Source organism: Myotis nattereri (assembly GCF_964212035.1).
Source record: "Myotis nattereri genome assembly, chromosome: 3".
NCBI lineage: Eukaryota > Metazoa > Chordata > Mammalia > Chiroptera > Vespertilionidae > Myotis > Myotis nattereri.
Genome location: NC_138077.1, coordinates 2,577,762 through 2,600,609, shown reverse-complemented (window position 1 = coordinate 2,600,609; position 22,848 = coordinate 2,577,762). Strand labels below are relative to the sequence as shown.

General features: G+C 60.4%; 1 protein-coding gene across 1 annotated transcript in view; it reads left to right on the top strand.

Moving 5' to 3' along the window:
* The first annotated feature begins 10,822 nt into the window (after positions 1–10,822).
* The window catches only part of RCAN1 (regulator of calcineurin 1), a 57,430-nt gene continuing 45,404 nt past the window's right edge, over positions 10,823–22,848 (top strand). The window contains exon 1 of the mRNA XM_081087305.1: positions 10,823–11,187. Coding sequence (XP_080943431.1) covers positions 10,954–11,187 — 234 coding nt within the window. The 5' untranslated portion in view covers positions 10,823–10,953. The remainder of the gene's footprint in view (positions 11,188–22,848) is intronic.

Below are 22,848 nucleotides of genomic sequence, written 5' to 3'. Positions count from 1 at the left end.
GGTGCCTAGCCCTGACCTTTGCCAGGGCTCAAGGGTCACCAGCCTTCCGGGTTCCTTGTCCATACCTCTCTGCTAGTGAAGACAATGGGCGGCTTCCCGCACTGACCGGTCCCTCCCTGCTCACCAACTCTCAGAAAGAGGCCTGACATGAACGGCACATCATGGCGAATTCGTGTGGGGGGTCGCGTTCCGCCCTTTCAGGCCCCTGGGAGGTAATTGAAATTCTCTCCCCATTTTAAAGACGACCAGACTGAGGCCCAGAGGAATCAAATCGCCCTGGAAGGCAGCAGAGCCGGGAGTCCAAGCCAGAACTCTCGGACCGCACGGGGGACCCCGGCCATCAGGCCGCTGCTGTCCTTGCTTGTCCCGGGCACCTAGCACAGGTGTCCTGCAAATGTTTGCTGTCGGCCTGCCCACCGCCTGCCTGATTTCATTGTTTGAACAACCACACGAACTCCCCGCCGACAGGGAAGCCAGCAGGACGGCACGCACTCCAGTAACCAGCCAAGGTCAGTGTGAGCTGGGAACGCGGCCCAGCACCAGGAAAGGTCCCATTCCCACTGCGCCTCCAGCCTGATAACCTTGTCCACAGGTTTGAAGTCATTCCCACTCCGGACATTAAAACCCAGACGTGACCACACCCCCTTTGCCCTTTGCCAAGGCTCTGCGCCCCCACCCCCACCCCTGCCCCTGGGTGGCAAGGAGCCTGGATGAGAGGTGTCCCCTCCTGGCCAGGCTGGGAAGAGAGTTCTTTGCCTCAGGCCTGGCTCCCTCCCTCCCTCCTTTCTTCTCCCTTCCCACATCCCAGGAAAGGCAGCAGGCCCTGCCCAGGGTGGCTGGTGGCTCATCATAGAACTCAGCACACACACAGCGAGGGGGCGGGGCCAGGTGGGAGTGAGACACCTGTGAGTGCCTTAGTCCGCCTTTGCCTTCTGCATCGTATGCACCCATTTTATTATATTAAAATGTTTAATAGTAAATATGGAGCTATTTCTGCTCATTCAGAAAGAATTTCCAATAATTTTTAAAAAGAGGCTGGCAATTCAGATTTCCCCATGTCTGCCCCCTGAACTTTCTTTCTTTTTTAAAAAAAATATATTTTATTGATTTTTTACAGAGAGGAAGGGAGAGGGATCAGAGTTTGAAACATCAATCAGCTGCCTCCTGCACGCCACCTCCTGGGGATGTGCCCGCAAGCAAGGTACATGCCCTTGACCGGAATCGAACGTGGGGCCCTTCAGTCCACAGGCCGATGCTCTATCCACTGAGCCACACCGGTTAGGGCCCCCCTGAACTTTCTTGGTCAGCCCCCGGTCTGTCTGCTGACCTCTGTTCTTATTAAATCCATGGTGTCTTCCTCAAAATGCTGAACCGCCCGCCGGCATGGCTCCGGGGCTGAGCGTCGACCTATGAACCAGGAGGTCAGGGCTCGATTCCTGGTCAGGGAACAGGCCCGGTTGCAGGCTCCATCCCCAGGGTAGGGTGTGTAGAAGGCAGCCAACCCATGATTCTCTCTCATCATTGATGTTTCTATCTCTCTCCCTCTCCCTTCCTCTCTGAAATCAATAAAAATATGTTTAAAAATACAAAACAAACAAACGCCGTGCTGGCTGGCACACCGTCTGGGAACCTTACTGAGGACGCGCGCTGCTCCTTTAAAAAGGCTCGCCCTTGTCTTCATCTCCCTTCCCCGCGGCAGCCGCAGGTCTGGTTTCAGGAGCCGTTTTTCCTCCCAGGCCTGACCCTGAAGCGCATTCATTCTCCGTCTGAATGAGTGGCCACCTGCCCTCCCGGCTCCCGGCTCCTGTTTCCCCCCCAACCCCACCCTGCTCCCCCCCCCCGCCCCGCCCTTCACAGGCCTCTTCAATCCCAGCGGCTGCCTCTTTAGGCCCGCGGATCGCGTATCCCAGGCGGGTGAGCCTGTTCCAGGCACGTTCACCTGGAAGGGGTTTTTGGCAGGTGATCAACCTCCAGGAGTTCAAAGCCTTGATTTGCTACCAGAAGCCGTAGGGGTGGGCAAACGTTTTGACTCGAGGGCCACAATGGGTTCTTAAACTGGACCGGAGGCCGGAACAAAAGCATGGATGGAGTGTTTGTGTGAACTAATATAAATTCAAAGTAAACATCATTACATAAAAGGGTACGGTCTTTTTTTTTTTTAGTTTTATTCATTTCAAATGGGCCGGATCCGGCCCGCAGGCCGTAGTTTGCCCACGGCTGCCGTAGATCGTGGGGCCCAGAAGCCCCGGAGTCGGGGGACAGCCCTCAGAGTTGATGGACAGCCCACGAAGTTGATGGACAGCCCACGGAGTTGATGGACAGCCCGTGGAGTTGATGACACGTCCATCATCATCAGTCAGGCTGGCGTGCCTCCATGAGGCTCCGATAAGTGGAATCAACATCCTTCCAGGGGCGGCCCCTCGCGCCCCTCCACGCGGCCGGCTTTTCCAGGCAAAGAGGATCCAGAGTCGGAGTGAGCGAGAGGGGACCTGAGGCAGCCGGAGACCCAGGTCCCGAGCTGGAGGGCCTATTCCAGGGGATTGGGGGCCATGCGAGGCCATCGGGGCCACGGCGCCAGGTTCCTCCGGACGCAGCGCGGATGTTTTCCCCGAAGTAACTCCAGTGCCCTTTTTAATGCTGCTGCAGTAGCCCGCCGTTCCCACGGGAAATACGTCAGCGGGGCACCCCACGCGTGTCCAATAACTGAGCAGCCAAACGGCTTGTTCTGTGCGCGCACACGGCTCTGTGTCAGGGGCCCGGGGATAGAACCTGCCGTGGGAACCCGTCGCGGTCTGTCGGCGGGACCTCCCTCCTGCGTGGGAGGCTGTGCCAGTGAGTTCCACGTGGCGCTTCCAGCTCAGCACAGCAGGAGACAGACAACGCGCGACCCAGTGGCACCTGCCAGAGGACTGACACGGGGGCCGCCGGGGCCACACGCTCACCCGACAGCTCAGGGGCGGCCTGCGTGGCGGCCCTGCAAACTCACAGGCCTCAGTCACCACAGGGACGGCCTGGAATTAAACCTTTTTAAACTGAAAAGCAGTTTGTGGTGGGCTGTCGTGTCCCAGGCCGGCACCTTCCCTGGCAGAGGTCCATCGTCACCCTAACGGAGCCTGCCTCTTGTCTTTTTGCAGCTACAATGGCAGAGGGTTGGGATGTGAGAGTCTCCCTTTCCTGGCCCCTCGCAGCACAGGCAGCGCTCTGCGGCGGCCGCACACCCGTCCTGGTCGCGGAGCTCACTGCCCACTGGCCGCTGGCCCGCACCCACCGCAGGAAAAGCACGTCGTCCCTGAACCTGTATCCAATCCCAGAGGCTCCCGCTGCGCTTCTCCCGCCGCCCTCGCCCATCAATCACCGGGGATGTCACCACCCCCCCACGCTCCTCTCCTGACTGTGATGCACAAACAGGTGCAAAGCTGTCCTTCCCCGGAGCCTGGCCTCAACCCGCAGAGTCTGCTTCCCTACCGTTGCCGGCAGTTTGGCTCAAATAAACTAAAAAAATAAAAATTCTTCACAGGCGTGACTGTTTCTCACGTCAACGACACTGTCTAGCGAGCTACACGCGCGCGTGCCCTTTGGCCCAGCAGGCCCGCTTCCGGGAATCTCCCCAGGACACGGCGCGGGGGGCGCGGGAGACAAAGGCACAGGCTCTGCGCGGAGCCCTTCTTCCAGCAGCACAGGCCAGAGACACCCCATCGGACTGCGGGAATCGGCCAGAGCCCGGGTGAGTCAGTTAGGACACAGGGGCACCACGGGGTGTAGGAGGGGACGAGGAGTCGTTCCCTAGACTAGCAGACAGTAGTATTCATGGAAAGGCCAGCCGGCAGGGCTCAGGGTTGAGCGTCGACCTCTGAACCAGGAGGTCACGGCTCGATTCCCTATCAGGGCACATGCCCGGGTTGTGGGCCGATCCCCAGGGTAGGGGACGCACAGGAGGCAGCCGATCCAAGATTCTCTCTCATCATGGATGTTTCTCTCTCTCTCCCTCTCCCTTCCTCTCTGAAAGCAATAGAAACATTTGTTAAATGGGAACATGAGCTCCATTCTAAGCCCTCCATCCTGAGATGTTTAAGCCAACGGATCCTGCCGCAGCCTCTGGGCTCCCAGCTCTGATCCTCTGCCCACGTCTGTCTGTCTGTCTATCTGTCGGAAAACGTTAGGTACCTGACCACTTGGGCACCCAATTCTCTTTCCCCTTCCCACTCACCTCCCTCCTCCCCCCGCTCCTCCTTTCTTCCGGCTTTTACAAAGGGATCTGCACCCTTCCCCGGCGCTGGTGACAGTACTACAAAAAATGGCCAGTGCCAAGCAGCAACCCACGTTTTTTGAAAGTCTGTCTCCCACCAAGAGGGGGCAGTGTTGCCCTGGCTTGCTCTCCGTCACCTGCCATCTGCGAGGGGTGGTCTGACAAAGGGGTTCTCTCAGTATTGAAGGGGGAGAACCCGCCACAATGAGCTACTCGAAAACCAAAGGATTCTTTTTAACAAAATATGTTTTTTCATTGATTTTTAGAGAAACAGGAAGGGAGAGGGAGAGAGAGATAGAAACCAGGCATGTGCCCTGACCAGGAACTGAACCAGTGACCTCCTGGTTCCGGGGTCAATGCTCAACCACCGAGCCACACCAGCCAGGCCCAAATGATTCTTTTGACTTGTGTTCTCCAATATTGTCCTGGAGAGATGCAACCTGCAGCCAGTTTACTTGACTTTCTTGCTTTTAAATCACATGTTTTGTGGCCATGTTATTAGGCAATTAAAAAAAAAAACACAAAAAACTTAAGCCCTAACTGGTTTGGTTCAGTGAATAGAGAGTTGCCTGCGGACTGAAGGGTCCCAGGTTCGATTCCGGACAAGGGCATGTACCTGGGCTGCGGGCACATCCCCAGTAGGGGGCGTGCAGGAGGCAGCTGATCGATGTTTCTCTCTCATCGATGTTTCTAACTCTCTAACCCTCTCCCTTCCTCTCTAAAAAAATCAATAAAATATTTTTAAAAAAACAACTTAATATATATATTTTAGAGAAGTTTGGGGTTTACAGAAAAATAAGACAGAAAGTGCAGAGTTCCCATGTATCCTTCAGCACCCCCCCCCCACACACACACACACACACACAGCACCCAGCCTCCCGCTTTTATAAACGTGCAAATGAATAGCTGCTCATGGCAGTTTCTTGGTGAGTAGCCTGGAGTGTGAACCATTTGTAGTAATTCCAGGACCAGGAGTGTGAGCTGTGCCCCGAGGCGCCCACCCCCTGCTGCCCCCCTCCTGCCGTGGCCAGCCCCTCCCTCGCCCTGAAGGAAGCGCTTCACATCCCCTGGCTCCTCACCGGGATGCGGAGGCTCCAGAGGCGAAGGCCTTCCCACGCCGAAGGGGCACAGGTCGGTCGGGGACGTGTTCCACCACCGCCCATTCCTTTTCTTCCCCTCGCGCTCGGGCCAGCCCTTCCACAGAGGCGACGGAGGACAGGGCTGGGGTGTAGACGGGACGGCCGCCTCGGGAGCTGGAGGCGGACAGTCCTCCGCGGAGTGCTGGTCTCATCACTGAGTTCAACATGAAGAGGGATGAACACCAACGCACGGGGCCATCTGAGTCGGGAGAGGTCCCCCGAGGGTGGGCACGGATGGCTGAGCATTTGCCAGGTGCCACCCCTTCCTCCGTGGCCTCAGATGGCCCGAAGGACAGCCCAATGCTGGACAGCCCCTGAGTCCAGCTGCCAGGACCCCCCAGGGCTGCGCGTTCCTGCCTTTGGCCACCAGGAGACGCCCTACAGCCTCACTGTGAATTCTCCCCGTTCAGCTGATGAAGGAGCCTGTAAATGCTCTCGTTGAAACTGTGTGCTGCCCTAACTCACACAGAAGCCACACAAGTCAGCCGCCTTGAAAGACAGCCCTCAGTGAGCCCCCTTTCTAGGCTTGGGAAGGGAGGGTAACCCAGTTCCCAGCATTCCCCCCGCCCACGTGGAGCTCCAGCGTTCTGATGTTAAAGCCCTCGGAGGCCATGAAATCATGGCAGGGCTTCTTTTCTAGGAGGAAATTTAAGAATGAAGCTGGAGTAAGGAAGAAAGTTCCTGTCCCTGAAATAGCAACAAAAATGGTGCATCTTTTTATTCGTTTCCCGGAGGAGGCAGCCCAATGGGAGCTCTGGGTCGAGCGGTTCGGGGTCCGTGGGTTGGAGGCGGCTTCGGAACAGTTCATTCCTGTGAAAGCAGCGCCCGGAGAGCCAGCTACTTGCCTCCGCTCTTAGAAAAAATGTTTAAATGCCTATAATTTGCCAGAATGTGCGGAAATGCCTTCGGTTCCTTTAGTAGGCGTCCAGCAGGGCCTACGGCTCAGCCCCTTCCATTCCAGAGCAACCAGGAAGCGAGTGAGAGTCCCAGTGGCCTCTCCCTCCTGGCAAGGGAAGGGGCTGGGTCCTGGCCCGAGCCGCTGGCATAACCGGCTGCCTGGCTGGAGGAGGCAGGTGCCGGCCCGGGACAGCGCGCATGGCCTCGGGAGCCCTGACTCCATTCCATGCGGTGACCGTGGGCTGGTGCCGGCGTGGGGGGAGGAGAAGGAATGGCGGTGGTGGAACTCGTTGCCTCGGACCTGAGCCGCCGAGAGCAGGGTTTTTGTTGTTGTTTATGCTGACGGTTCGTGTGGCCCATTATTATTTTATTTTATTATTTTCTCACTTCACCCTTCCTCCCACCCTCCACCTTTGCCAACCACCAGCTTGTTCTGTATGCCTACGGGCCTGTTTCTTTTCTGTTGTGTTTATTCATTTGTTTTATTTTCTTCGATGCCACATCAGCGAAATCATACCATAGTTGTCTTTCTCTGCCTGACTTAGTTCACTCAACATCATACCCTGAACCGTGTCCAGCACGGTCAGGGGTGAGCCTGAGGGGGCGGTGAGGGATGAAGAAGACAAGAGAAGAAAGCTGTCTCGGATGGAGAGACAGCCCCACGGCCTGCAAGCTGAGTCTTTGTGTTATAGCAGATTCCACGAGGCAAAGCAAGCGGGCTCAAGATGTTCACAACATTCTCGTGGGTTTCGAACCTAGTCAGTTACATGCACCTGAACTCTATCAAGCCCACATCACTCAGCCACGTGGGGCCACAGGTTCGGGCCATGAGGTCAAGCTCACAACTGTAGCCTTTGGTTGTCATGGTGCTGGGAGGGCTTTGCCACGAGAGGAACGGCCCTCTCATCAGTCCGAGGCTTGAACCTGTGCAAACGCTGTGGCCGCTCTCCACAATACCCCCTCGGCCCAGCGATGTCGTCACGAACGATCAGGTTTCATCCCTCTTCACGGCTGAGTAACATTCCAGGTGTGCACGCTCCACATCGGAAGGGTTCGCCCGCAGTGGGCACCTGGCTGCTTCCCTGTCGCCAGGTGTCAGTGATGCTGTGGTGAACGGGGGGGGGGGGGGGGGGCGCGCTGAGGGCGCTCTGGCCCCTGCCCTTCCCTTCCCTCAGATGTGGGGAGTCGGACCAGGCCAGCTCTGAGAGCCGAGGAGAAGGGGGGCTCTGAGCCCCAGGTGCCGAAGCAGGAAGCAGGCGCTTAGGTTCCATCGCCAAGGCGGGCACAGGGGCAGCTGACCGCTCCCGGGGAGCCTGAGGATGTGTCCGTGTTTAGGGCGCACAGCTCTGGGATTACACCCCCCCCCCCTTCTGATTGATTTCACCCTTAGAGATGCCCGCAAGCGTTACTTCAGGCATGTTTCGTGTGGCTTCTACCGAGATGTTGACAGCCTACTTCTCACCCCTTCCCACCCCTCTCCCCCGCCCCCCGCCCCCGTCAATTGGTGTCCATTGCTGGTAGCAGCCCAGGCAGTGGGCACAGCGCCTGCCCCGCCTAAGCTCATAGGTGTGACAGAGATGGCAGTCGCTGTACAGTTTTCTTTTCTAAAGAAGAATCTGACCTTTTATTACTCAACAGGCTGCGTGCACTACGGTAGGACTCCTCGGTACCCAGACCGGAAGGCGTGATGCTAACCGTGTACCCAGAGCCTCGGTCGCTTCGCTCTGACACGCTGGGCTCTGTCACTCGAGACCGTGCCCCGTGGCCGGGCTGGCCGAGAGCGTGGGCTGCAGGGCCGCTGCCTGGGGGCGTCGCTCCTCCTCAGGGCCATCCCCCTGCTCCCCACTGAGATGAGCTGGTGCTCTGCCTGGCCACGTGCTGCCTTTGCTCGTGGGAAAATCATTCCATTTCTTTGAGGCTCAGTCCTGAGGCTCTGGAGAGATGACTGGCACCTGCCCACGGGGTGAGCTGAGCGAGTCGTGCACGCCCACACACCATTTCAGAGCTGCCTGCATGCGGCCGGCAGTATCACTGGAGCCACGCAGACACGAAGAACTACCTGCTCTTGACTGTGCTGCGGGGGGGGGGGAGATGGGGGCAGAGGAGGGAATCCAAGTCACTGAATGTGCGTCTCCATCTGCTGCTTTAAAAAATATATATTTTATTGATTTCAGAGAGAAAGGAAGAGAGAGATAGAAGCACCAGTGATGAGAGATTCATTGATCGGCCTCCTGCACGCCCCCCACTGGGGATGGAGCCTGCAACCCGGGCGTGTGCCCTGACCGGGACTCGAACCCTGACCTCCTGGTTCATAGGTCAACGCTCAACCACCGCCGGGCTCCATGAGCTCCACTTACTTCCTGGTAATGACGGCCGGCCATGGTGTGAAGTCAGCACAGGGACCTGTCCTCACCCCTCGCCTGGGGCTGAGCTGGCCCTCGCCTCTCAGCCCCGCGCTGCCAGCGGCGCCGGCCTACTGCGTGGCATTTGGGTTTCTGCCTTTCTGGGCGCCTTCCTCTCCCACCTTTGTCTGCGCTGGAAGGGCTTAGGGTGAGCCAGATGGAAAGGGCCTCCGGTCCTCAGGGGAGGACAATAGGGACCCACCCGGCAGCAGGTTGGCCCGAGTTGTTTCTCCAAAGCTGCTGCCTGTTCCCCTTTGTTCCCCTCAGAGCGTCTGGCGGGACTGAGAGCTTTTAGCTCTGCGGCGTCCTCCGCTCTGAGCACATCACCCCTGCCAGCCATCCCCACACTCTCTCATTTTCTTTTTAAATATATTTTTTATAAGATTTCAGAGAGGAAGGGAGAGGGAGAGAGAGAGAAACATCCATGATGAGAGGATCGTTGATCGGCTGCCTCTGGCCCGCCCCACCCTGGGGATGGAGCCCACGACCCGGCACGTGCCCTGACCGGGAATCGAACCGTGGCCTCCTGGTTCACAGGTCGATGTTCAACCACTGAGCCACGCCGGCCGGGCCCCATTCGGTTATTTTAAAATACCAGCCGTACTGAGATGGAGTTCACCTGCGACAGTATAAAATCCACCCTTTCAGGCACAGTCAGTGGTTCGCACCGTTTCCATGGAGCTGTGCAAACATCCCCACTCCGACTCCAGAGCATTTCTCCGCTCGGAAAGAAGCCCCGTGTCCTTGGAAGGCATCCCCGCCCCGCTTCCGGCCCCCAGCAACCCTCGCCCACTTCCCATCTCCTGGGGTTTGCCTTTCCTGGGCATTTCCTGTGAATGGAACCGCATGGCCTTGTGTGACTGGCTTCTTGAACTCGGCATGTTTCAAGGTTCCCCCATGTGACCTGTGTGAGCGCTTCACTGCCTCCGAGGGTGCTAACAGGCCTGTGTGTGGTGCATCCGGCTGACCCCGCATCGGATCGAACCGGGCTGTGTCCACTCCAGCTCTTGTGCAGAAGGACGCCATGCACCTCCGCGTACGGGTGTTTGTGTGGACACGCGTTTTCCCTTCTCTCTGTTCTCTCGGGTCTCCACCGGGAGAGGAATTGCTGGCCCTGCTGGCTTTTGGCTGACCTGTTGGAGGACCTGCCGGGTGACACCCCACCAGCCGGGCAGGGGGTCCCCGTGTCCAGGTCCTCACAGCACTTCTAGGTCCTGCACCATCTCTGCCTGCACATCAGCACCCCGATGGGTGTAAGCTTCCAGGGGCCACAGGCTTCTAGGAAGCACAGGACACGGGTACATCGCAGCTGCTCGTGGGACGTGCATGCTGTCATCATCGGTCCAGCCCCAGCGGAGGGTCGGCCTCCAGGAGAAACCAAGTCTCGGCGCCCGCCTGCCAGAACACGGAGCACATGGACGGCGCGGCCTCTGCTGGGCCCTCCCGGGGTCTTGGCCCACTGGCCTCCCTCTGCAGCGAGGACAGCGGCCCTGGGTCCTTGGCCGAGGAGGGAAGGGCAGAGCTGCGGTGCGGGCCGTTTTCCCTGCCCCGCACTGTCCGCGGCGGGGGAGGAAGAGTGCGTTTTTTGGAGGGAGAGACGGGGACCTGTGCTTCCCCGTCAGCCCCTGAGGGCACAGCAGGCGTTTCAGGTCTTCTCTGTCCTATGGTGGCAAGTCAAAGCCTCACCGATCACGTCAACGGTGAACAGTGACGTCATGACTAGCGCTGACGTCATGGTCCCGCTCCCTCCTCATTGGCGGCTCCTATAATAATGCAGCTAAGCATCCAACCGCCGGCCCAGGCCGCGGGCCACAGCCAGAGCTGGGTCACACTCAGGTCTCCAACGGTTGGCCCACGTGCTTCCAACGTCTCCGCTGGGGGTCCCGCCGCCAGCCCCGCCGCCAGCCCCGGCACCAGCCGGGGGCCCAGGACAAAGCAGGACTGGCCCCAGAGGTCTCTGCCCTTAACCAACATGGCTGCTGGGGCTTCAGGCTGCAGTGGGCTGAGGGTCACGTGAGAAAGCTCGCTCTCTGATTGGTTGTCTCTCCTGGAAGGGCGGGGCACAAGAGCCCAGCGGGTCCGGCCTTAAAGGGCCCGCCGCCGACTCCGCCGGAGCTCCGCCCCCGAGGCCTGGCGGGCGGGGCGCCAAGGGAAGGCGGCGGACGGGGCTGGCGCGGAGGCCGAGTCTCCCGACCCGGGTGGACGCCACGCCGCGCCGCGATCGCCAGCGGGTTCACCGAGGCCGGCGGCGGGGAGCACGGGCGCCGGGATGGAGGACGGCGGGGCCGGGCCCCCGCTCGGGGAGGCGGCCGAGGCGCGAGCGCGGCCGGGGGTGACGCCGCGGCCCTTCGCGCCCTTCGCGGGGGCGGCCGGCGTGGGCGAGGGCGGCGGCGACTGGAGCTTCATCGACTGCGAGATGGAGGAGGTGGACCTGCGCGGCCTGCCCTGCGCCACCATCGCCTGCCACCTGGACCCACGCGTGTTCGCTGACGGCCTGTGCCGGGTGAGCGGGGAGCGCGCCGTCGGAGGGCGGGCCGACGCCTGTTGCGGGAGGCGGCGGGCGGGGCGGGGACCCCGGGGACGCGGCGACCCCTTGGGCGCCCTGCCCGGCTCCCCGGTGCCGCTGGGGTGGGTCGCGCTCCCCGAGGGCCGGGTCCCCAGCACCTGCCGGCGCGCACCCAGCCCTGCGGGGTCCCAGTGCCGCCCCACCCCCCACCCCCCTCCCCGCGAGGCCCCTGCCGGGCGGCTGGGGCGGAATGAGCACTGAGTGGCCGGACCTGGGGACCTGGGGAGCGGGCGGCCCCGCACTTGCCAGGGAGGAGGGCGGCCCGGGACTCCCCGCGGACTGACTCACCGCCGTCTGCGCCGAGGGAGGGAGGACCGGCCGGCCCTGTTTGGGTGAGCGGCTGGGTGAGCGCCTTGCTAATCGCCCCGGTTGGCCGGTTGGGGTGGAACGGCGCCCGAAAGGGGCTCCCCTTCTGGGCCTGAGGGGCGTTTATTGGGGAATCTCGCTGCTGGAGGAGGGACATGCCGCCCGCCCACAGGGACACTGGGCACAGGGAGCCCCGCCCGTCCACACAGTGTAGACACCTGGGACGCGGAGGGGGCAGGTATGAGTAACCAGGTGCGAGGAGGAGTTTATTTCAAATCTGCAGTTAGCATCAGAGTAAAATGTGGACCACGGAGGTGTGGAATGAAGCCTGTCTTCCAGACAGAGATGCCCAGGCGGAGGCAGCTGCCAGGCCGTAGGGCGTCCCCTCCTGGCTCCGGGCTGCACGCTGCGCGCTGCACACACTGCACACTGTACACGCTGCACACACTGCACACTGTACACGCTGCACACACTGCACACTGTCCACGCTGCACACACTGCACACACTATACACACTGTACATGCTGCACACACTGCACACTATGCACACTGCACCTGCACATGCTGCACACACTATACACACTGCACATGCTGCACACTATGCACACTGCACCTGCACATGCTGCACACACTATACACACTGCACACTGTACACGCTGCACACACTGCACACTGTCCACGCTGCACACACTATACACACTGTACATACTGCACACACTATACACACTGTACATGCTGCACACACTGCACACTGCACCTGCACATGCTGCACACACTATACACACTGTACACGCTGCACACACTATACACACTATACATACTGCACACACTATACACACTGTACATGCTGCACACACTGCACCTGCGCATGCTGCACACACTATACACACTGTACATACTGCACACGCTGCCCCTGCACACAATATACCCACTGTAGACGCTGCACACTATACATGCTGCACCTGCACATGCTGCACACACTATACACACTGTACACACTGCACACACTATACACACTGTATATGCTGCACACGCTGCCCCTGCACACAATATACCCACTGTACATGCTGCACACTATACATGCTGCACCTGCACATGCTGCACACACTATACACACTGTACACACTGCACACACTATACACACTGTATATGCTGCACACGCTGCCCCTGCACACAATATACCCACTGTACATGCTGCACACACTATACACACTGTACATGCTGCACACACTGCACCTGCACATACTGCATACACTATACACACTGTACATACTGCACACACTATACACACTGTACATGCTGCACACACTGCACACTGCACCTGCACATGCTGCACACACTATACACACTGTATATGCTGCACACGCTGCCCCTGCACACAATATACCCACTGTACACGCTGCACACTATACATGCTGCACCTGCACACGCTGCACACAATATACACACTGTACATGCTGTACACGCTGTACACACCGCACACTACACACACTGTGTTCACTGTACACACTGTACACACTATACACTGCACATCCTATACACATGGTTGCACATACTGCTGTACATGCTGTACATACTGTGCACATTGTACATGCTGTACACATTGCACACACACACTGTACACACTGCTGTACATGCTGCACATGCAGTGCACACTATACACTCTGTACACACTACACATGCTGCACACGCTGCCACTGAGCTGTGTTGGAGGCTTTTCTAGGGGAGCCACTGTGGAGTGGGGAGTGTGTACTTAATCCCCATTTGATTATAATTGACTAGAGGCCTGGTGCACAAAATTCCTGCATCGGGGTGGGGGGTCCCCCAGCCTGGTTTGTGCCCTCTCACAGTCCTGGAGCCCTCAGGGGATGTCCCTGTGGGGAGCAGGCCTAGGCCATCAGTCCAAAATTCTTAGTGCTGCCGTGGAGGTGGGAGAGGCTCCTGCCACTGCTGCTGCTCTCGGCACCCGTGAGCCTGGCAGCTGTGAGCCCGGCTTCTGGGAGTGCACTGACCACCAGGGGGCAGCTCCTGCATTGAGGGTCTGCCCCCTGGTGGTCAGTGCTCATCATAGCGACTGGTTGTTCGGCTGTTCGGTCAATTTGTATGTTACCCTTTTATTATATAGGACTAGAGGCCCGGTGCACAAAAATTTGTGCACTCGGGGGGGAGGGAGGGTCCCTCAGCCCGGCCTCTGCCCTCTCGCAGTCTGGGACCCCTCGGGAGATAACGACCTGCTGGCTTAGGCCTGCTCCTGGGTGGCAGAGGGCAGGCCCAATCCCTAGGTGCAGCCCCTGGTCAGGCTCAGAGCAGGGCCGATTGGGGAGTTGGGGTGCCGCCCCCTGTCATGCACAGAACAGGGCGATCGGGAGGTTGTGATGCCACCCTCAGTCACGCTCAGGGTAGGGCCGATTGTGGGGTTGGGGCACCGGCCCCTGTCACACTCAAGGCAGGGTCGATGGGGAGGTTGTGGCACCACCCTCTGTCACGCACAGAGCAGAGCCAATCAGGGGGTTGGGGCACTTCCCCCTTTCACTCACAGAGCAGGGCCAATCAGGGGGTTGGGGCACTTCCCCCTGTCACGCACAGAGCAGGGCCAATCGGGGTTGGGGCGCTGCCCTCTGTCACGCACTGCCGGGAGCCGGTCCATCCTTTCTGTTTCAAGGAACCTGGCATATATGGCATACTGTTCTTAATATGTTTGCTCACCTTCTTGGCACTATGTGTTTTAACCAAGGTCACCTCTCAGAGAAAGGTTGTTTCCCCAGGTAGGGATTTTTCCCTGAAGTTAGGGAGGGAATAAAACCCCTTAACTAAGTGCCAGGCGGGTAATTAATCACTTTAACTACGAACAATCATACTTAAGCTACATAATCTTTACTCCCTGGAATGGAGATAAAAAACGCCCTAACCTTTGGAATAGAGATTGATAGGATTGGAATCAACTGGTATAAATACAGATGTAACAAGACAACAGGACACAGAACCTAGACACAGAACCTAGCCACAGAACCTACACAGAACCTAGAGACAGAAGAACTTCTCTGGAGAGAACATGGCAAAAGATCCTGGACAGAAACTGGCCACAGAACCTAGAGACAGAACCTAGCGAGAGAACCTGGCTGAAGAACCTAGAGACAGAACCTGGCTACAGAACCTGGATAGAACATGGCAAGAGAACCTGACTGAAGAACCTAGAGACAGAACCTGGCTACAGAACCTGGATAGAACATGGCAAGAGAACCTGACTAGAACCTGGTGACTGAACCTGGCTGGAGAACCTGGATAGAACCTGGCAGGAGAACCTCTCTATGCTGATCAACAGAACCTGGCTGGAGAACCCAACTATGCTGATCAACTGAATGCTGTCTCCATGTCCTTCCTTCTTCACCGACTCCGTCCACACCTTTGGGGACCCCTGGACCTGCTGGGGTTGGACCCCAGCAACGCACGGAGCAGGGCCCATCAGGGGGTTGGGGCGCCACCCTCTATCACCCACAGAGCAGGGCCGATCGGGGGTTGGGGCGCCGCCACTCTCACACTCAGGGCAGGCTGATGGGGAGGTTATGGCTCTACCCCGTCACACACAGAGCAGGGCCCGTGGGGGTGGGGGGGTTGGGGCACTGCACACTGTCACACACAGAGCCACAGGGTGATCAGGGGTTGGGGAGCTCCCCCCTATCAGGCACAGAGCAGGGCTGCTCAGGGGGTTGGGGCGCCTTCCCCTGTCACGAACAGAGCAGGGTGGATAGGGAGGTTGTGGCCCTGCCCCCTGTCACACACAGAGCCGCAGGGCGATCAGGGGGTTTGGGCGCTGCCCCCTGTCACGCTGATCCCGGTGCCAGGAGGCCTCGCGGCTCCTCTGATCCCGGTGCTGGGAGGCATATTACCCTTTTACTATATAGGGTAGAGGCCTGGTGCACGGGTGGGTGCCGGCTGGTTTGCCCTGAAGGGTGTCCTGGATCAGGATGGGGGTCCCCACTGGGGTGCCTGGCCAGCCTGGGTGAGGGGATGATGGCTGTTTGCAGCTGGTCACATACCCTTCAGGGTGGGGGTCCCCATTGGGGTGCCTGGCCAATCTGGGTGAGGAGCTGAGGGCTGTTTTCAGGCTGGGGGTGACTGAAGCTCCCAACCGCTCCTTCTTTTCTTTTTTTTTTTATTCTGGGCCACCTTTAGCTTTGAGGCTTGGCTCCAGCTCTTAGGCCTCCGCTGCTGAAAGTAGGTTTCTGGCCTTTGCTTACAATGTTGCGATCCTGCTGGCTGAAGCCTGGCAGGCAGACTAAAGCAGGTTTCTGGGGTTTTGTTTAGCTTCTATATTTGTTACATAGTTGCTTAGAGTTACAGCTCAGAGGCCTGCAGCGGCAGGCGGGAATGTTGGAGCCCTCCGTCACTGAAGCAAGCAAGCCTCATGTTAGTTTCAAACTGCCTGGCTGCCAGCCGCCATCTTGGCTGGCAGTTAATTTGCATATTGCCCTGATTAGCCAATGGGAAGGGTAGCGGTCGTACACCAATTACCATGTTTCTCTTTTATTAGATAGGATAGGATATGCCCTGTACTTTTCAGGAAGGATTTACACTGACTGTGAGTGTAGGTAAGCTTCCATGCACGCAATCTAAAGCAACAATGGTCACAAATACAGGGCCTTCCTCACTCCAAAGCCTTCTTTCTCCCCGGCCAGCGTCTAGCTAGCCTTCCCGCCTCTCTCGGGGGGCCCCAGGCGGTGTGTCCAGTGGAGCAAGGTCAGGTCTCGCGGGACTGTGTGTTTGCCTGGGGGTCTAGCAAGTCGAAGTCTCACGTTCTCCCCAGGAATGCTGCGCAGCCTGGAAATGCTGTGAGTTGGAGCCCGCGATGCTAGCGATTCATTTCAACAGGCGTTTTCCGAGGCTCTGCTGTGGGCGGGCGCACAGCTCTAGGCTCGGGGCGCAGCAGTGTGTAAGACAGCACCTCCTCAGGGCTGGTGGTTTCCTTGGGGAAACAGGAGGTGAGGCGGGAAGAAGGCAAGACTCAGAGGCGGGGTGGGAGCGGGGTCTGGGAGGGCGGGGCTGCTGTCGCAGGTGAGAGGACCGGGACGGATGCTGGGCAGAGACTGGCTGGCTTCCTTCCAGGCCTTTATTCCTTTGCTCTTCATTCACCGCTCACCGTGTCCCAGGCACTGCGCTCGGCCCACGGGTAGGATGGCGGACAGGAGGGCTTCCTGCTGGTGTAGGTTCTGGGCTGGAGGAGGACGGACTGGACATGTGCTCCCAGGCAGCGAGTGCAGCCGAGCGAGCAGGAGGGCCGTGTGAGGAGGGTGACCGGACCGGCTGGGCGGGCGGCGTCAGGCCCTACAGGGACCTGCGTGGGTTCAGGAGGTTTTCATAAACAGCTGGTCCTGGGCAGGACTCAGGAGTCCATAGGGCGTTGCTGAAACCGCAGGAGCTGAGACGTGAAGGTTTTGTATGAGATGCTGGGCAGGGAGGGGCGGGAGGGACACCCCGACTTGGCCTGGATGCTGAGCGGGCCGGGGCGGGGCAGGGAGGGCCTGCTTCCCAGGCAGACGTCTCACCTCTGCGGCGCCCTCACTGGTGGGAGGCGGGGGAGGGGCTCTGTGAGCCGTGGGGTGGCCTTTTATGAGGCGAGGGTCCCAGGAGGGCTCCACGCCATGACCTAATCACCCGAAGGCCCCACCTGCTGATACTGTCTTTGGGGATTAGGGTGTTTGCATGTGGATTTGGGGAACCCGAGCATCCAGGCTGTGGCAGAGGGCATCTTACATGCACTCATGTTCCTCTGGCCCTCGTCACAGACGAAAAGAGGAAATAGACCCAAACGACCAGCTCACGGGGCGCACACCAGAGCCGCTTCCTCCGACAGGTGGGGCCTGTCCGTGGGATGGGCTTTTGTTAGCGGGCCCTCATTAGCCGTAAGTCACTGTTATTGAACATGTTCATCGAGTTTACCTAGAAAATAACAGTAGCGTCGGCCATGGATTCCAGGGCACACGGAATCCATGCACGCAATCTAAAGCTTCCATGCACGCAATCTAAAGCAACAATGCTGTGCCCTGTGAGCGTTGTTCTGTTCTGTTTGCTTGTTGCTGAGAAAGCAGAGCAGTGGGTGAGCCAGTGCCGGCACATGCTGTGGGCCGTGGGCTGTGGGCCGTGGGCCGTGGGCTGTGGGCCGTGGGCCGTGGGCTGTGGGCTGTGGGTTGTGGGTTGTGGGCTGTGGGCTGTGTGCTGTGTGCTGTGGGCCGCGGGTCGTGGGTCGTGGGCTGTGGGCAGTGGGCCGTGGGCTGTGGGCCATGGGCTGTGAGCTGTGTGCTGTGGGCTGTGGGTCGTGGGTCGTGGGCTGTGTGCTGAGGGTCGTGGGCCGCGGCCATGTGCCGTGGGCCGTGGACCGTGGGCCGTGGTCCCGGGTGCCCAAGATAAGGGGCACCCGGCCAGCACCTGGCCAGCCAGGAGTTTGAGTTCTCAGCTGCTGTTCTGTAGTTTCCGGCCGAGCGTGCAGCTCCTGCAGGAATAGGCGTGGCTGCTGTGCTGCGTTCTCTGAAGCACGAACGTGTACTTGACCGAGAGCGTGTGGCCCGAAGGCCACGGCAGACAGCGTTCCCCGGGCCCCGGCCCTGCGGCTCCGTGACTGCCTGAAGCCACGGGAAGGGCACGTGGGCGTGAAGGAGCTGAGTGGTGCCTCAGGTTCTTCGTGCCGGGAGGCCTGGGCGTCTCAGGGCTCTGTCTGGGGCGGGAGACCCTGGTCCTGGCCGGGAGGGTTTGCCTGACCAGAGCCTCGTGTCGTGAGCGGGTGACTGAGCAGTGGGTCGCTGGTGCCACTGCGGCCAGGCCTCTGCCGGCTCCTCCCCCGCCCCCACCCCCCGGTCCCCACCGTCCGCAATGTGAGTGGGGCTCCTGGCTGGTGCCTCCCTGCCCCCGCGTGGGTTTGGACCTGCAGCCAGAGGCAGGGTGATGGGGTCAGCCTGAGCCCCCCTTGGGCAGGGGGCACGTGAGGTAAGATCTGCCTTCCACGGGGTCCGCCCCGGGCCTTGTCCCGTCCGCCCCGCTGCCGCCCTCCACCCGTCAGACCCGGCCGGTCCTGGGAGTAATTTCACGATCGGGACGGGAGGCCGGGCTGTGCAGCTGGACGGGCTCCTGCTCACGGGGTTGGCCGTGCTGGGCTGTATCCCACTGCCAGTCCGTCTGGGGCAGCGGGCGGCGAGCTGTGACGTCTGGCCGGAGTGACCGTCGGGTTCTGGTTCCGGTGAAATGCAGGCGTCCTTACACCATTTCCACTTTCCTTCCAGGTCCACCGGCTTGTAGTTTCTCAGACTAAATTATGCACAAAATTCCCCTTAAACCTGGAGGGAAACGTGTTAAACCAGCACGTTTATCTGTCAGATAAATACTGTATTTGTTCTCCCTCCAACCAAGGAGGCAAAAAGAATCCTAGCAGCTCTGTTCTAGCACAGCCAGCGCTGGCCACCAGGGGGCGGTCGTCACGTACATTGTGCAGGGAGCCTAGTGGCTGACTATTTCAGGCATCCAAGCCCTCAGCGCCTGTTCAGGAGGGAGAAGCCAGGCCTGGGGCCGCCAGGAGCTGTTACAAAGTTTGAACCATGGAAGCAGAAGGCACCCCCCACAGCGCCCGCCCGGGTTTCCTTTACCCGAAGGGGCCCTCGCGGAGGTGGCTCTGTCATTCCCTGGGGTGTGTACGTACATTTCCCACGATACCTGCCCGTCATGGCCAGATCCCTGCCTTGGTGTGGAGTGGTGCGTTTTAAAAGCTGGGTGATACCGTGTAAAGAGGGTGGGCCCAGAGCCAATCAGCCCGACTCAAACGCCAGCTCTGCCGGCAGCGTGGCTGTGTGGCCTTGGGCAGGTAGCTCCCCACTCCATGCTTTACTCCCTTCACTTGTGAAGTGGGGTGTGAGGGGAAAGGCTACCACAGACGTGCCTGGCACAGCGTGGTGCCGGCCCGCGGCCAGTGTTTGGTGCCGTCGCCCTTTTGTCAGATCATTACGCAGAGGGCCGTGTCTGTGCTGCTCACCGCTCCCGTCTTGTGCCCAGGACGGCGCCTGCTGGGCCGTGTGCGGGCGCCTCGCGAACAGCTGTGCAGCGACGGAAGTAAAAGCAGCGGACAGGGAAGGTGCCGCTCTTTCAAGTCCATTAGACATCGAGCCTTATTTTTCCAAAAGCACTTGAGGCGCCTCTAGAGGTGGCGTGGGCTGCTCTGGGCCAGCAGAGCCCGTGGCTCTAAGGTCACCGCACCGATGTACGTCCGTTACACTTGTCAGTACTCAGAACGGCTGTGATATCCGCAGAGTCTGTTGGACTGAAAAGGATGTTTTTGCTACAAAGTTGAAAACTACTTAAGAAATGAAACACTTAAAAGAAAAATCTCAGATAAGATAATGAATATAAGAACCTCATAAACTCAAAGGCATGACATCATTCTTGCTGATGAGAAGTCCTAGCTGCCTGGCGCAAGTAAGATCAATACTGGAATTGGAAAATACACGCCATGTTTACTGGCGGTCGCTCCCCCCCCCCCCTCTCTCTTCCCCCCTCCCGCCTCGCTCTCATTGCTCTTCGAATGCCTTTTAGGGCCCACACAGCTCCTTTCAGAACGTGCTTGTCATCTGCTAAATCTCCGCCGCACCTGCCAGCCGGTGGAGCGAAGGTGCTGCCCCCCTTTGGCACGTCCCACCCGAGAGGGCCCCTCAGCCGACCTCCTCGTCTCCGCGCTGTTTGCAGCCATCGGCCCGGAGAGGCGCCAGCGGCCTTCCCCTGTGAGCTGCGCGGGCTCAGGCTGGGCAGCCAGCTCTGCTCTCAGTTATAGTGAATGAACCGTCTTTACAAACTTGCTTCTTACAGACGCAGCGCAGCGCCCAGCAGTCTGGCCCCGGAGCCCTAATCCCAGGTGCTGCGCATCCGCCGCCCCAGTGGGGACGAAGGGAGCCAGGGCTTCAGACTGGGGACGGCTCGGGTGCTGGGGACCAGTTCTCTGCGCACAGGGCCAGGATGACAAGCCCCTCTCCAGCCTAACCGCCAACTTAGGCAAAAGTTACCCACCCGTTGTGTTGGTTCCCCGCTGGGCTGGCCGGGGGTCCGTGGGGCTGGCCGTGGGGTCCGCAGGGCTGGCCGTGGGGTCCGCGGGGCTGGCTGTGGGGTCCGCGGGGCTGGCCGTGGGGTCTGCAGGGCTGGCCGGGGGTCCGTGGGGCTGGCCGTGGGGTCCGTGGGGCTGGCCGGGGGTCCGTGGGGCTGGCCGTGGGGTCCGCGGGGCTGGCCAGGGGTCCGTGGGGCTGGCCGTGGGGACCGCGGGGCTGGCCAGGGGGTCCGTGGGGCTGGCCGTGGGGACCGCGGGGCTGGCCAGGGGGTCCGTGGGGCTGGCCGTGGGGTCCGCGGGGCTGGCCGGGGGTCCGTGGGGCTGGCCGGGGGTCCGTGGGGCTGGCCGTGGGGTCCGCGGGGCTGGCCGGGGGACCGCGGGGCTGGCCGGGGGTCCGTGGGGCTGGCCGTGGGGTCCGCGGGGCTGGCCGTGGGGTCTGTGGGGCTGGCTGTGGGGACCGCGGGGCTGGCCGTGGGGTCCGCGGGGCTGGCTGTGGGGTCCGCGGACCTGTGGGGTCCACGGGGCTGGCCGTGGGGTCCGCGGGGCTGGCTGGGGGGTCCGCGGGGCTGGCCAGGGGGTCCGTGGGGCTGGCTGTGGGGTCCACGAGGCTGGCTGTGGGGTCCATGGACCTGTGGGGTCTGCGGGGCTGGCCATGGGGTCCGCGGGGCTGGCCGTAGGGTCCATGGGGCTGGCCGTAGGGTCCGCGGGGCTGTCCATGGGGTCCGCGGGGCTGGCCGTAGGGTCCGCAGGGCTGGGTGTAGGGTCCGCAGGGCTGGCTGTGGGGTCCGCGGACCTGTGGGGTCCACGGGGCTGGCCGTGGGGTCCGCGCGGCTGGCCAGGGGGTCCGTGGGGCTGGCTGTGGGGTCCGCAAGGCTGGCTGTGGGGTCCATGGACCTGTGGGGTCTGCGGGGCTGGCCATGGGGTCCGTGGGGCTGGCCGTGGCGTCTGCGGGGCTGTCCATGGGGTCCGCGGGGCTGGCCGTAGGGTCCGCGGGGCTGGGTGTAGGGTCCGCGGGGCTGGCCGTGGGGTCCGCGGGGCTGGCTGTGGGGTCCGCAGGGCTGGCTGTGGGGTCCGCGGACCTGTGGGGTCCACGGGGCTGGCCGTGGGGTCCGCGCGGCTGGCCAGGGGGTCCGTGGGGCTGGCTGTGGGGTCCATGGACCTGTGGGGTCTGCGGGGCTGGCCATGGGGTCCGTGGGGCTGTCCGTAGGGTCCATGGGGCTGGCCGTGGCATCCGCGGGGCTGGCCTTGGGGTCCGCGGGGCTGGCCGTAGGGTCCGTGGGGCTGGCTGTGGGGTCCGTGGACCGTGGGGTCCGCGGGGCTGGCCGTGGGGTCCGCGGGGCTGGCTGTGGGGTCCGTGGACCTGTGGGGTCCACGGGGCTGGTCATGGGGTCCGCGGGGCTGGCCGTGGGGTCTGCAGGGCTGGCTGTGGGGTCCGCGAGGCTGGCCGTAAGGTCCGTGGGGCTGGGCGTGGAGTCCGCGGGGCTGGCCGTGGGGTCCGTAGGGCTGGCTGTGGGGTCCGCGGGGCCTCGGGGAGCCTTCCTGGGGTGCACCCTGGGAATAAGCGCCGCCTGCTGAGGGCCAGCTGGGCCCTGTCGTCTGTGCTGCGGGAGTGAAGGGCAGTTATGAAAGTAACGTTTGGTCATAAAGATAAAGACGGACATTGACAACCCCATCCTCTGCTCTCCGCCCGATTCCTAGAGGCGGCCTCTGTGAGGTTTCCTGTTAGGGTCCAGCCCCAGCACGTCCAGGGGTCCCCAGCGGTGTGGACGGAGTCGGCGAAGAAGGAATGACACGGAGACAGCGTTCAGTTGATCAGCAGCCTAGCCAGGATCTCCAGCCAGGTTCTGTCCAGGATCTCCAGCCAAGTTGTGTTTTGTAGCCAGGATCTCCAGCCAGGTTCTCCAGGTTCTCCAGCCAGGTTCGGTCGCCAGGTTCTGTCTTTTATTGTCTGGTTACATCTGTATTTATACCAGTTGATTTTAATCCTGTCAATTTCTATTCCAAAGGTTAGGGCGCTTCTTATCTCCATTCCAGGGAGTAAAGATTATGTAGCTTAACCATGATTGTTCGTAGTTAAAGTGATTAACTACCCGCCTGGCACTTAGTTAAGGGGTTTTATTCCCTCCCTAACTTCAGGGGAAAATCCCTACCTGGGGAAACAACCTTCCTCCGAGAGGTGACCTTGGTTAAAACACATAGTGCCAAGAAGGGGAGCAAAC